Source organism: Crocodylus siamensis, chromosome 1 (genome assembly GCF_052110815.1).
Source record: "Crocodylus siamensis isolate JL-2025a chromosome 1, ASM5211081v1, whole genome shotgun sequence".
NCBI classification, from domain to species: Eukaryota; Metazoa; Chordata; order Crocodylia; family Crocodylidae; genus Crocodylus; species Crocodylus siamensis.
This window is the reverse complement of record NC_143395.1, coordinates 259,977,572-259,990,992: the sequence shown is the minus strand read 5'-3', so window position 1 is coordinate 259,990,992 and position 13,421 is coordinate 259,977,572. Positions and strand designations below refer to the sequence as shown.

General features: G+C 47.2%; 1 protein-coding gene across 2 annotated transcripts in view; it reads left to right on the top strand.

Moving 5' to 3' along the window:
* The first annotated feature begins 889 nt into the window (after positions 1-889).
* Positions 890-13,421, top strand: part of HSF2BP (heat shock transcription factor 2 binding protein) — a 60,649-nt gene continuing 48,117 nt past the window's right edge. Inside the window, exons 1-3 of one of the 2 annotated variants that reach the window (XM_090061560.1) lie at positions 890-979; positions 3,845-3,995; positions 12,609-12,712. In XM_090061560.1, the coding sequence (XP_089917686.1) occupies positions 941-979; positions 3,845-3,995; positions 12,609-12,712 (294 nt within the window). In that variant the 5' untranslated portion in view covers positions 890-940. Of the gene's footprint in view, positions 980-2,456; positions 2,952-3,844; positions 3,996-12,608; positions 12,713-13,421 lie in introns of those variants that run through there. The other variant, XM_090061567.1, reaches the window with a different exon arrangement.

Sequence of the window (13,421 nt, the reverse complement as noted above, 5' to 3'; positions counted from 1 at the left end):
GATGTTGGCTGCTGAGGTTCTCCTGCTTGAGCTGTGGCAGGTTAGGGCACTAGCTCTGTCTCGTGTCAGCAATAGGGGAATCTTATTATGTCTAGCTGAGATAGTGGTTTGTATAGCATGTCTTGCATAGGACTGGGATTGGACTAGATGCCCTTTGGAGATCCTTGGGTTCTCTGTGACTCTAGGATTCACCTAGGGTGGCCATCATAGAGGACAGTCTGGTTTTGTGCTACTCTGTCCTCTTTCCTGTATTAATATGAAACTCAACACCTTTATGTCCTCTATTTTTCTCTTCAAGGCATCAGGTTTTGTGTGAGTAGAAGACAGAGGACAACTGGCCTGTCCTCTATGACAACCACCCTAGCATTCACCACTTGCCGTCAAGCACCCAGGGAACTCCTGGCTGCAGGGAAGCATTGGGGCCAGGAAAAACAAGACTCCCAAGGACAACTGGATCAAGACCCCTGACTCCCAAGCTGGAAAGGATAGTAGCCTCAGGCTCCTTACAGCAGTGCATCCCAAACTTTTCCTCAGCACAACCCCATTTTTGGCCCCATTTCTTCAGCATGGCCCCTCACTCCCAACCCGCAGCCCCCTATCCCTTGATGCTGTAATCCCAGTTGGGGTCCCCCTTAGAGCTTAAACCAACCTCTAACGCGCTCTCCCAGCCCAGGCCCTATCCATAACTATGCCCGCCTACCACTCCAAGGAGGGAAGGGGCGGAGCTCTGTAGAACGCGCCACTCCAAGCCCCGCCCACGGGGTGGAGAAACAGGGAGTCACGTGGTGGTGCCATGAGGCTCGGGGAGTAACGCACGGGCGGAGGGGTTGGCTCTGTAGAACGCGCTGACTCCAAGCCCCGCCCATCACGGCAGGGCGCGTGCAGAAGCAAAGTCACGTGGTGGGCGGGACGCGGCGGGTGGAGCGTGTAGGCTGGTGCTATGAAGCGGAGAAGAGTGGGGCTCGTGGGCGAGAGCCAGGTAGTGCGCATGCTTGGGGGGGCAGGTTGCACAGCTGCCGCGAGTACCCCCCGCCAGCCGTTGAGATCCGCTGGGGATGGTGACGTCACCGCCCTCTGCTTCGCGCCGTCTGGGGTGGGGGAGGGCGGTCCCGTCTGAGGAGCCACACGGGGCCCCTGAGGGAGAGGGTGCACGTGACCTGGTGGGCTTCCCTTTCCCCCTGCACAGGTGCATCAGGGCCTGGTCTTGCCCCCTTTTCTCACATAGCTGTTTTAGGGCTGCGCTGCCCTCCGCCCCCTCCATGTGGCTGGATGGGGCTCTGCCACACCTGTCACAGGTACTGGATCAGGGCCACTGGATGTGGCTGGGTACTGCCCAACCTGCCTGGCAGGCAACCACGTTGAGCACCACTTGATTTAGACCCCAGTAGGCTTATTTCTGCTCTCATCCCCTGCAGTCGACCACCAGGTCTTACCTAGCGGCAGGCTGGAATGACCTGTTTAGGGCCAGAGGTTGGCCCCAGGGGGCCAGGACCTGCCTGCAGTTGGCACTTGTCTCCATAACAGCATGGTGAGAGCAGCTGAATCTTATGGCCACCAGATGCGGTAGCTCCGTGGGCTGGATCAGGCCTATGGGCCATAGGTTGCCATCCCCTGATCTCACCAGTTTAAATTTTATCTGCTGGGATTTAGGATCCCCAGATTCACTGATCCCACTCACTGTACCAGCCTGTAACAAGGAGCTGGTCTCTGTCCCAAGCAGCTTACAGTCTAAGTAAAGAATTTTACTTTTTATACTTTTATTTTCACTCTTGCTTAAGTGGGGTGTCTTGGATGTGGGTCAGGATCCAGCAAAAATCTTACTTGGGAGTTTAGGCACCAAAGTCCAAAATTGCAATCCGGAAAGCCCTCTGTTAAGCTGCTGCCACTTCTCGGAGATGGATAAACACTTCTAGTGCTTCTTGCTCGCTAGAAAGTTCCATGGTTTCTTCCCTCTGTGCAGTTCTTTCCATTCTGGCTCCCATCTGCTATCTAAACCTGGATCCAGAAACTAGGCATCACCCTACTTGAGTCCCATTAAGAGGCACAGTAATGCACTGACAGAATCAGACTTCTCTGAAAAATATGTTCTTTTTTTAAAACATGGTCTCTGGAGGAACCAGTGATGCCTGCCTAGAGCACTTTTCATAAAAAGTCAGAGGCCCATGTTCAAGGCTCTCAGCCTGAGGGGTGTCAAGCCCATGTTTCTAGTGCTAGGAGAATGCCTTGACCATGAGGCTGGAAAAGTCTGACTAGGGTCTGGTGTCTTGCTCCCTCTTAAAGCTGTGCATGGTACAGCCAAGACTGTTAAGATTCATCAGGTGAGAGACGGAGAGAGTTGGGTTTTGAAGCAGGAGAAAGAATCTGTGGTTATGGCACTTATCTGGGAGTTGGTATTTTTGGATTCCAGTTCCTCATCTTAGAACGGTTTCTTTATTTTATATAATAGCAGTTGGGACAAAATGTAGATACAGTACTGGACACATGGACTAGAACACAGGATTTCCCATTCCTAAGTAAATGCCTTAATCACTAGACTACAGTCATCTTCCCTTTTCTTAATCTCTCTGGCATGCGGCAGAAAATGCAAGGTGCTTACCTTCGGCAGAAGGGGTGAAGAGAGCTAGCTTGTATAACCTTATGGTCAGGGTACATTCCTTAGAGCTGAGAAATAACTCAAGCTGAGCAGAGAATTGAACTCTGTTTTCCTCTTTGACTGCTCTAACAGAAGTCAGCAACCTGGCAGTTGCTGGTTGTGTGCTAGGTATGGCCCACAAAGAGGCTGGATCTAGCCTACAAAGGTCTGACCTGGCTCACAGTGGCATTCATCAATGCTGGACTGCCTGTCCCCTCTTCATTGCACCACCCCACAGCCCTCCCTGCTGCTCAGCCCTCTCAGCTGCTCTTTGTGTCTGCACCCTCACGGCTGATGGGGCTGGGGATCAATGGTGAAGGTAAGCGCAGGCAGTTTGGGTTCTTTGGAAGGTGGAAAATTGTGGCCTACAACGGGGCTAGGTTGCAAATTCTGGCCTGCAGCAGTAAAAGGCTACCAACCTCTGCTTTAATTGGTATTTTATTACATAAAATAATAGTGGGCCCTTTGCCCAGCAGCCCTGCTTTATTTAATTGTTAATTTCTTTTTTTAAATTGTGTTTTTAAATCAGGATTCACTCTCAGACTCCAGAGCTGAAAAGAATACCATAGCAATAAGCTGCAACTCCTCTGTACCTAACCTTTTGCTGGTCTTAACTCAGAATGAAACTACTTCTATGCTTGCTTCGCTAATGAATGTAATTTATTTTAAAAAAATAAATTTAATTGATTTTTTTTGTAGGGACTGTAACTATTTTCAATCAAAGAATCATCCCAATTTAAAGGATTGCAATCATTTAGAAAGTCTTGGAATTATTTTTTTAAAAATACTGAAAGCTACACTATAACCAGAGGGCATGCTCAGATCTGAGGGCATTCTCAGAAGGCAAAAGCTAAGTGTGTGTATAGCTCTTCATATTTTTGGAGTGCTGTATAAATGACCAATTAATTTTCAGTGTACTCAGTGAGGTAAATGAAACCCTTTTCAGAGGTGGGAATTAACACAGAGAGAGGGAATGTGTTTTGCCTCTGGTCATAGTGCAACAAGGTTGGGCTTAGAATTGAGTTCCCGTCTCTGAGGCCCTTGGTTTGAAAAACCTCCTAGATGTATTTTGCTTTCAAAATAAAATTTAAAAATGTTACTGAATGGAGGGAGACGGACTTGTGCATAGAAAGGAATTTGGGGGATTGGTACTGGAATACAAATAAAGGATCATTGCATATTAGCAAAGATTTGTTCTGTGTCCTGTTTCAGAAGGCTGAGACCAAAGAGGAATTTGTTAAAGTCAAAAAAAGAGATTTGGAGAGGCTTACAACTGAAGTGATGCAATTACGGGATTTCTTACCCAAAATACTGAATGGCAGTGTCTTGGAGAGCTTCCAGAAATCACTTCTTATTGAAACAAGTGAGTTCTGTTACATTAGCAGCAATTGTAAATACTTTCAGTACTTACTATTCTGAAGACATACAGCACAATTTGAATAAATGGCTTTAGAGTTTTGTTCCTGCTTAAGATGTTCCAGTAAAGAACTGGATTTGTGTCCAGCAATAAACATTTTAATTTTTATTACAATTTAATAAAAATTACAACAACAAGCCTCAAATTGAAAAATAGCTGAAAGTAAAGACTTTAGTTATTCAATGTAAGCTGCCGTTTTCAGGCAAAAAGGAAGGTCAGAGAAATAAGGTCAGGAAAATATTCATTCTGCTTTGCAAAAATGGGAAACGCCTTCTTTTTTTAAACATGATTTTAAGTGATTTGCAAAATGTATTTCAAGATATGCATCTCCATACTTTTGTATTTTTTTTAATTGCTAGTCTTTACAAATTTCAGATGGTGCTAGGAGGTGGAGGCATGGGGATAGTGAGGGCAGGCAGCAGGGTGGGTAAGTGGTAGTGGGCAGGAGTTAGGCTGCTTGACTCCCCCACTGTCTGCGCCCTGCTACCTGCTCCTCTGCCACTGCTTGCCCCTCTGCAGTGGTAGGGGAGGGTGAATTTAAGATAGCAAGCACTCCAATAATTAGATTCTATACATCAAAATTTATAATAAATTTAAAACAAATTCCATGTATAGAATCTAAACATTGGGGAGGTGTCGTCTTAAATTCAAGGTTGGCTTTTGATTCTGGTTTCCCTCTTTTCATGCGGGTTCTGTATGTGCAAATTTGCTCTTATGCAGTTACCTTTTTTATACCAGAATTTTCTTATGCGATCAGTGTGGTGGAAGCCCACAGTCAGCTGCTTTGTGCAGTGCATTGTAGGAGTTATGTGCACCAAAATATAGTCTCCCCTGTGGATCGGTGCGCCTCGCTTGTTGTCCGCAACATGTGTTTTTGTAGTTGCTAAAGGTGCACTGATGCATTAATCCAATATCGGATTGGTACTGACATAAAGAAAATTTGCTGTATCGGATATTGGCCCAATGGGGCTGATAATTTGGCTGATAAATGCCTGTGTTGTGTGCAGCTACAGCGCAGCACTCAGGCAACGAGGAGTAGAGCTGGCAGCATGGAGAGCTGCCTTCAACAGGTAAGTTGGAAGAGGTGGAGGGAGGGAAGGGGCGTGGAGGGGGGCAGATCAATGCCTCCTGTGGTGAGGGAGGCAGGGGCAGGGGTAGGCACTGCCCGGGGCAGGGCAGGGGGGGTGGGATGGAGGCATGGCTCATGGGCAGGTGTGGCTCCTGCCCCTGCTTGTACACCTGGAGGGTGGGGAGGATGTAGCCCCCCAGGGCTGGGCAGGTGGGCTGGAGCCGGTGCTGTGCAGCTCATCTCAGGAAGGGATGGGCTCAGCACAGGCACCGATGGCACTGGGAGGGGCTGCAGGCACCCCAAATTTCACTGTAGCTATGCTCCCAGCACTGCCACTGCTGCCAGCCACCCAGCGCAGCCCCAGCTCTTCCCGGCACATGGGTTGAGGCAGGACACAGAGCAATCTTTCTAGTGGTGATAATACAATAAAGAAAGAGGGCATCTGTGTATGTATTGTGAAGATAGTTTGGTTAGAGGCAGACTGCAGTAGGAGTGTTTAACCAGCTTTGGTTATGCAGTTCCTCCCATTGTCCAGTTAGACCTTCTTGTAAACTATACGAAGTGGTCACTTACCCCATCACAGACAATAGCATTCATGAGGGCTAGAATAGTTTCTATGTCAGTGAGGGCTTATCTTTCATAGGACAGATTTCTCTCACTCCTGTTATTCTTGAAGATAGTGAAATCACATTAGTATGGGTTTGCCTCACATTATTAGTCCATATGTTCAGTTGTATGTATATGGTGCCACTTGCCAGATTTCACCTGAGATTATTCCATTTTTGGTTCAAGTCAGTTTATTCCCCCATCAAAGTATCTGAAGGGAAAGTAAGTCCCAATACTATCTTGTTCTCTCTGTACTGAACTGGTGGCTAGACTCCAATGACCTCCAGAGAGGGATACAGTTTATAACCCCTTCTGTGATCACGGCGTATATCACAAATATTTGAGAGAGCCTGGGGAGTCCACTTGGATTCATACAGGGATTTGGCACTATGTATAAATGTAGTGGAATTCAGGTCAGCTGTGTAGCATTTTTTCTTATTATATGCTTGTCTGTTAAAATCTGCAACAGTATGTCAGCAATGCCCACGATAAATAAGCAAGGAGAAACGTCTTCATCCTCTTGTCATGAAATCGAATAAGCCTTGGAATTGGTGTCACTTCTGTAGAAGAACTGTTGTTACTTTTCACTTCTTGGTAGTCAGCAACAACCAGGTGGATTTTTAAAGCAGTTTATTACCAATCTCAAGTGGTTACTTTAGAAGTCTGTCAATAAGTTGATGTTCCATTATCGTGGGACACCGTTGATATATGTGTGCTACAAAAGACAGAAGATGTCTTTTGTATCAGGGAAGTTATGACTTTGCAGTTATTAATGGGTATCTTCCTTCAGCAGTGGTATTAAGGCCTTGGTGTATCTTTCCAATACCACTGTGTTTAGTGGTACGGGCCAAGTTAAACCTCTTCACTCCCTACTGGCAGAGGCAGTTGTCACATGGTCAGAGTTAAGTTTTGCACCATTAGATATAGTAATTTCACATCTGAGTACACCAAGGAAACATGCAGGTGCCCAGCAGTGGTAGAGAGTGATATTAGGTGTTGGAAAGAGGCACTGAAGATCTCCTGAGCAGGTGGGACATAAATTAGGTATGTGGTGTATCTGGAGTTGTTGCAGACTGTGATGTTATGAACAATCATTGTGAAACCAAAGGGAATGCCTTGCCTTCCAGAGGGCGAGGGGAGGTGGTGTTATTTGTTCTTCAAGTTTGAGCAGCCAGACACAAGGGTTGTAAACAGTGCACATGGTGATGCTGCAAGGCTGCATTGAAGCCCTAAGGGATCACTTCAAAGTACCAGTAACAAGAGTTAGTGGCTTAAAGACCAGCCTGTCTTTCAAACATGGGATGAAGGAGATAAATGGGGTTGATATCAGGTTGGTTTTTTGTACCAATCATAATATCAGATACCAGAATAGAAAAATAATTTCTCATTGAAGCTAACCGTAAATAATGTAAAATGCTTTTTGCCATATAGAAAGGACAGCAAACAACCTGCCAAACACCCAGATGGAAGAACACCAACATCCCACAAAAACCATAAGAATGGTGAAAAAGTGCTGGATGAATTGAGCTGTATCTCTTAGAGGTGGCTCAGAATTGTCCTTCCTATCAGTGTCAAGTGGAATGCCAGCCATTGGTACCCATGCCAAATAATAACACTTCTAATAATAAGCCTTATTCCTGATGCTTTAGGATATCACTTTTGTTGATATGATTGTGCTTTTTTCCTTTTCTTTTCTTTTAAAAAGATTCATATTATTTTTAGTCAGCCTTAAATTGAGGGTATGTTGGTAGCCTTTCTAAAAAGGGTGTGGGAGCTGCTGCTCAGAAGTGCACAACAACTGTTGGACTGTACATGTTATTAGAGGTGCACTGATATATCAGTTGCATATTGGATCAGTAATGATAAAAGGAAAATTAACATTGTCGGCAATCAGCTTTTTTGGCCCATGTAGCTAATGATGTCACTGATAAATGCTGCGTGTAGTTTGGTCCTGGCTCTGGTGTGAGCCCATGGTTCCAAGCTCCACGCAGATGGAGCCTCTGTCTCTCGGCTGTGGGGGCTGCCTGTCGTTTTTTCAGGCTCTGGGGGCCGGGAGCATGGCCACCTCCCCTTGTGAGGTCTGCTTCCTACTGGGGTCTCTGGCATGCCAGCTGAAGAAGCTCCAGGCCGCATTCCAGAGACTGCGTGCCATCAGGGACTGTGAGCAGGAGATCGACTCCTACTACCAGGCCCTTCTCCCCCGGGAGGTGGAGGTTAGACCTCGCTCTCCCTCCAGGAAAAGGGAGGACTCGGGGACCTCCCATTCTATCCAGCCATGGAGTTGGACCAAGGTGGATAAGGGCCCCAGGGCCTGCCGCACCAAGGTCTCCACCCCGCTGGAGCTTTGCAAGGGGTACGAACCTCTTGCAGCCCTGGCAGAGCCTGCTGTGTTGCCAGCTCCTGCAGGCAACACAGACACTACTGTAGCTACCACCCCCGCTCTCCCCAAGACAAAATGCAAAGTGTTTGTCGTGGGAGACTTTATCCTGAGGGGGTAATCTGCCGCCTTGACCCCTTAGCCTGGGAAGTTTGCTGCTTCCTGGGAGCCTGCAGCTGAGACATTGTGGAGAAGATCCCTAAACTCCAGCCCGCTAACCACTATCCCATGCTCTTTATCCATGTGGGCACCAAGGACATGGCTCGGAATGCTCCCAGCCGGGTCATGAGGCGCTACAGGCTGACCTGCTCCCCCGGTCTTTAAACAGCTTGCTGGGGGATGGGGGAACTACTGCCACTGCTGGCCCACAGAGCAACCCTTGCAAAGCCAGCAACCCAAGGCATATAAGGGAACCCACCCCTGCTGCAGCTCTGGAATAATCTGTAGGCAAGGCAAGGGCCCCCAAGGGGACACTTGCGTGCCTATACACAAATGTCAGGAGCTTGGGGAATAAACTATGATGTCATGGGGATAATGGAGACCTGGTGAGACTCCACCCATGACTGGGCCACAGGTATAGATTGCTATACCCTGTACAGGAGGGATCGAGTGGACAAAAAGGGCAGAGGTTTAGCTCTCTATGTCAAGGAAAGCTACGCGTCCCTGCAAGCCGACATTGGCACCCATGGTGGATGACTTGAAACCCTCTGGGTTAAAATCCGTGGGGAACATAGCACAGGGGATACTATGGTGGGAGTCTATTACAGACCCCCTACCCAGGGTCAAGACCTTGACCAGGAGTTTACCAGGGAATTAGCTGAGCCACGTGCTCCCAGTGCATGATTGCTATGGGAGACTTTAACTACCTAGACATCTCATGGGAGGAGCACTCAGCCAAATCCAAGCAGTCGCAAAGCTTTCTCTCATGCGTAGATGACTTCTATCTGATGCAGGAAGTCTATGGACCGACGAGGTAAAGCGCTGCTTGACCTTGTACTGGCAACCGGCAATGACCTAATTAGTGACCTAACGAACGAAGGGAAGCTGGGTGACAGTGACCACGAGCTGATCATCTTCACCATCTGCCATAAAGCTGGCAAGTCAATCAGTAATACAGAAGTCCTTGACTTCAGGAAAGCTGACTTTGACAAGCTCAGGAGGCTTGTCAGTGAGGCCCTAAGGGGCTACAACCCAAAGGGGAGGGGAGTTCAGGACAAGTGGTTGCTGCTCAATGAAGCAATCCTGGATGTGCAAGCAAAGTCCATCCTGTCTCGGAGGAAAGGCAGTGAAAGGGCACAGCAGCCCCCTTGGCTCTCCAGGGGACTGGCGGACCCCCCGCGTCTTAAAAGGAAGACCTACAACGGATGGAGGACTGGAACCACCACCAAGGAGGAATACTGTGCTCTGGTCCAGATCTGCAGAGAGCAAACCAGGAAAGCCAGGGCTGTGATGGAATTCCAGTTAGCTACAAATATCAAGGATAATAAAAAGTCCTTTTTTAGATATGTGGGGAGTCAGAGGAAAATCAAGGGCAACATTGGACCCCTGCTAAACCAGATGGGACAACTGATAACTGATGCCCATGAAAAAGCAAACATGCTAAATGGGTACTTTGCATTAGTTTTTCATCAGTCCCATGGGATTTCCCTGCCCACTGTGGATCAGGGAGGCCCAGGCGAGGGAGATTCCTTACCCTCCATCAAAGCTGACCTTGTGAAGGAACACCTTGACAGGCTGGATACCTTCAAGTCAGCCAGCCCTGATGGTTTACACCAAAGGGTACTCAAGGAGCTGGCAAGCATCATAGCTCAGCCCCTGGCATGGATCTTTGAGAATTCCTGGTGCTCTGGTGAAGTACCTGAAGATTGGAAGAAGACCAATGTTGTGCCAATCTTCAAGAAAGGGAGGAAAGTAGATCTGGCAAACTACAGGCCCATCAGCCTGACCTCTGTCCTGGGGAAGGTCTTGGAAAAGATTTTCAAAGAGGCCACTCTTAACAGACTAGCTGACAGCAATATCCTGAGAGATACCCAAGACAGGTTTGTTGCGGATAGGTCACCTGATTATAGAAGGAAATGAGATTGGTCAAGCAAGACCTGTCACCTGGACAAGGGGGAAGAGATTGATGTCATATATCTTGACTTTAAAAAAGCCTTTGATCTGGTATCCCACGATCACCTCTTGGCAAAACTGGCTAATTGCAGCCTTGACCTCACCATGATCCATGGGTCACAGTAGGACCCAGAGAGTGGTGGTTGATGGAAGCCAATTGTCTTGGTGCATGGTTACCAGTGGGGTCCCTCAAGGTCCTGTCCCAGGGCCTATACTGTTTAACATCTTCATCAGTGATGTGGACGTTGGTGTCAGAAGTAGACTGGCCAAGTTTGCTGATGACACCAAACTCTGGGGTAAAGCATCCACACCTGAGGACAGGAGGGTGATCCAGGCAGATCTTGACAGGCTCACGAAATGGGTGGATGAGAACCTGATACTGTTTAACACCAAAAAATGGAAGGTTCTCCACCTTGGGAAGAAAAACCTGCAGCATCCTTATAGGCTCGGCAGTGCTACGCTGGCTAGCACTACGGAAGAAAGAGACATGGGGGTCATGATTGACCGCAAGATGAACATGAGCCTTCAATACGATGCTGCGGCTAGTAAAGCGAGCAAAACGCTGGCTTGCATCCATAGATGCTTCTCAAGCAAATCCCAGGACGTCATTCTCCCCTTGTACTCGGTCTTGGTGAGGCCGCAGCTGGAGTACTGCGTCCAGTTTTGGGCTCCACAATTCAAAAAGGATGTGGAGAAGCTTGAGAGAGTCCAGAGGAGAGCCACGCGCATGATCAGAGGTCAGGAAAACTGATCTTATGATGATAGGCTGAGAGCCATGGGACTCTTCAGCCTGGAAAAGTGCAGGCTCAGAGGTGATCTGGTGGTCACCTATAAGTTTATCAAGGGTGCTCATCAGGTTCTGGGGGAATGTCTGTTCACCAGAGCTCCCCAAGGGATGACAAGACTGAATGGTCACAAACTCCGCTGCGACCGATTTCAGGCTGGACATAAGAAAGAACTTCTTTACTGTCCGAGCCCACAAGGTTTGAAATAGACTGCCACCAGAGGTGGTTCAAGGACCTACTTTGAACGCCTTCAAGATGCACTTGAATGCTTACCTTGCTGGGATCCTATGATCCCTGTTGACTTCCTGCCCCTGGGGCAGGGGGCTAGACTTGATGATTCTCTGGGGTCCCTTCCAGCCCAAATGTCTATGAAATCTGTGAAATCTGCAGCACTGATAGGGGTTACTGTGGGGAATTTTGGGGTGGCTGTAGCCCACCAGCACTGCCCTTCCCCTCTCCCACCTGCTCTGAGTGCAGGCCTGGTCCAGCTCTTCTTCTGGGAAGAGGCTGGTGCGGCCCACGAGCCTACAATGGGCAGCTTGCCCTTGCACTGTGCTCAAATCCAGGGGGGCACATGCCCCCATTCCTCTCCCAGGGGTACGCACAGTGTGGGGCGTCACCTCCCCCTGTGCCCCCTGGACGAGCCACCTGTGGCTTTGTCCTGCTCCTGGCCCCGACTGGGCAGTGCCTACCCCTGCCCCACTCCCTTGCTGTGGGGGGCCTCAACCTACCCTGCCCCGCCTCCCTACCACCTCTTCCCTCCCTCACAGACTTACCTGCAGGGCACTGCTCTAAGCTGCCAGGCTACATCCCTGTAAATTGTGTATTGCATTGGTATCTGCCAGTATTGCTGGTTAATAATCAGCCATTGGTACTGGTCAAGAAAATCTTTATCAGTGCACTCCTACCCGTTATGTTTACGTGAACCTGTAGTGATACAAGTGAGCTAGGTCACCCTAACTTTGACCCTTGAAACAGGGTCAGAGTTCAAGCAGTTTTGATACTAGCTACTATTGCGTTGCTATAAAATCATGCAGAGGTAATAGCTGTATTGTTAATAGCTTGTATCTGTATCATTTGATATCCATACAGTTTTTATACTTGTCTGTCCCCTGATATTCTTAGCATTTATCTAGCACACTATAAACTTTGATCTGTAGTATTCTGATTTTGCTCAGGGAATGTCACCATACTTACTGCTACGCTTTGGTAAAAAGGAGCTGGATCATCTGCAGCAATTAAAAAATAGAAAGTAAACTATATGAACGTAAATGTTCCGAGCAAACCAGAGCTCAGCTCTACTGTAATATACTATGCTTTGTCCCCAAAGCATAGTATGCATCGTTGTGATTAAATAAATTTTACCCTTTGCTTTGACTTACCTTGTTTTGCCCAGTTTAAATAAAAAAGCGTGTTACTTTAGTGCCATTATTGTAATAATCGTTTAACAACATGGAAAATTGTTATAGACTTCCCTAGCCACAAGGAGGAGGCACACAACCAAATATTTCAAATGGATTCTTCACACTGCATCTAAGATATGCTCATCCTTAATGTAAATGGCTGCTTTTAACTCCTCCATATTTAATTTCTTTAAATTCTTTTTACAGGTATGGAGAAAAGAGAGCAAGAACTAGAGCAGCTCAGAATGGATTGTAAACACTTCAAAGCCCGTCTGGAAACAGCCCAGGCAGATTGCATGAGGGAGAAGAAGGTACATTTGTTCACAAAAAAGGGTTGTATCTATACTTGAATTTTAGTAGAAGGTCCAGGGAAATTAAGTTTACTCTTCTAAGATAAAATCCATTTTCATTTTATAGATTCTGAACAACATTAAAAACTTCTTGACCTTGTCTTTGTCTAACCAAGTAAATGTTTAATTGTACACAAAAAGGTTCAACTGTTAATTTTTTTCTTTGTAAGGTTGTTCTAGAAAAGAAAGGCGCGTATTCTAAGAATACCAATGTATAATGTGATTTTAATATTCGTGATTATTCAAAGCTGACCTCTTAAAGGCAAACCATCTATGCCAAAATCACGCTTTGGTCTGGTTTTCTTTCCCTTTTGCTATTTTGCATATTTCTAAAATAACTTTTATTTCTGGTTTTCAGACATAAAATAATAGTTGTACTGCTATAATGAATTAACTGTTTCCCGACTAGGTATGAATGTATATCATCGTCTAAGTCAGTAGGAGCAAACCTTTTAGTGGACGTGTAACAAATTAACCTTCTGCTCTCCCCAGGTGCCACTCCAATCCCCTCCCTCTGCCCAATCTACTGCTCTGTTTTCTGCTTCTTGTCCTGTACTCCTTGCCTGATCTCCTGCTTTGCGGTCTGCTACCTGCTCTATTTGCTGCTCAGCTCCCTGTTCCTATCCTGATCAGCGGTGTGTCACACACACAGGCTGCCAATGCCACAGAT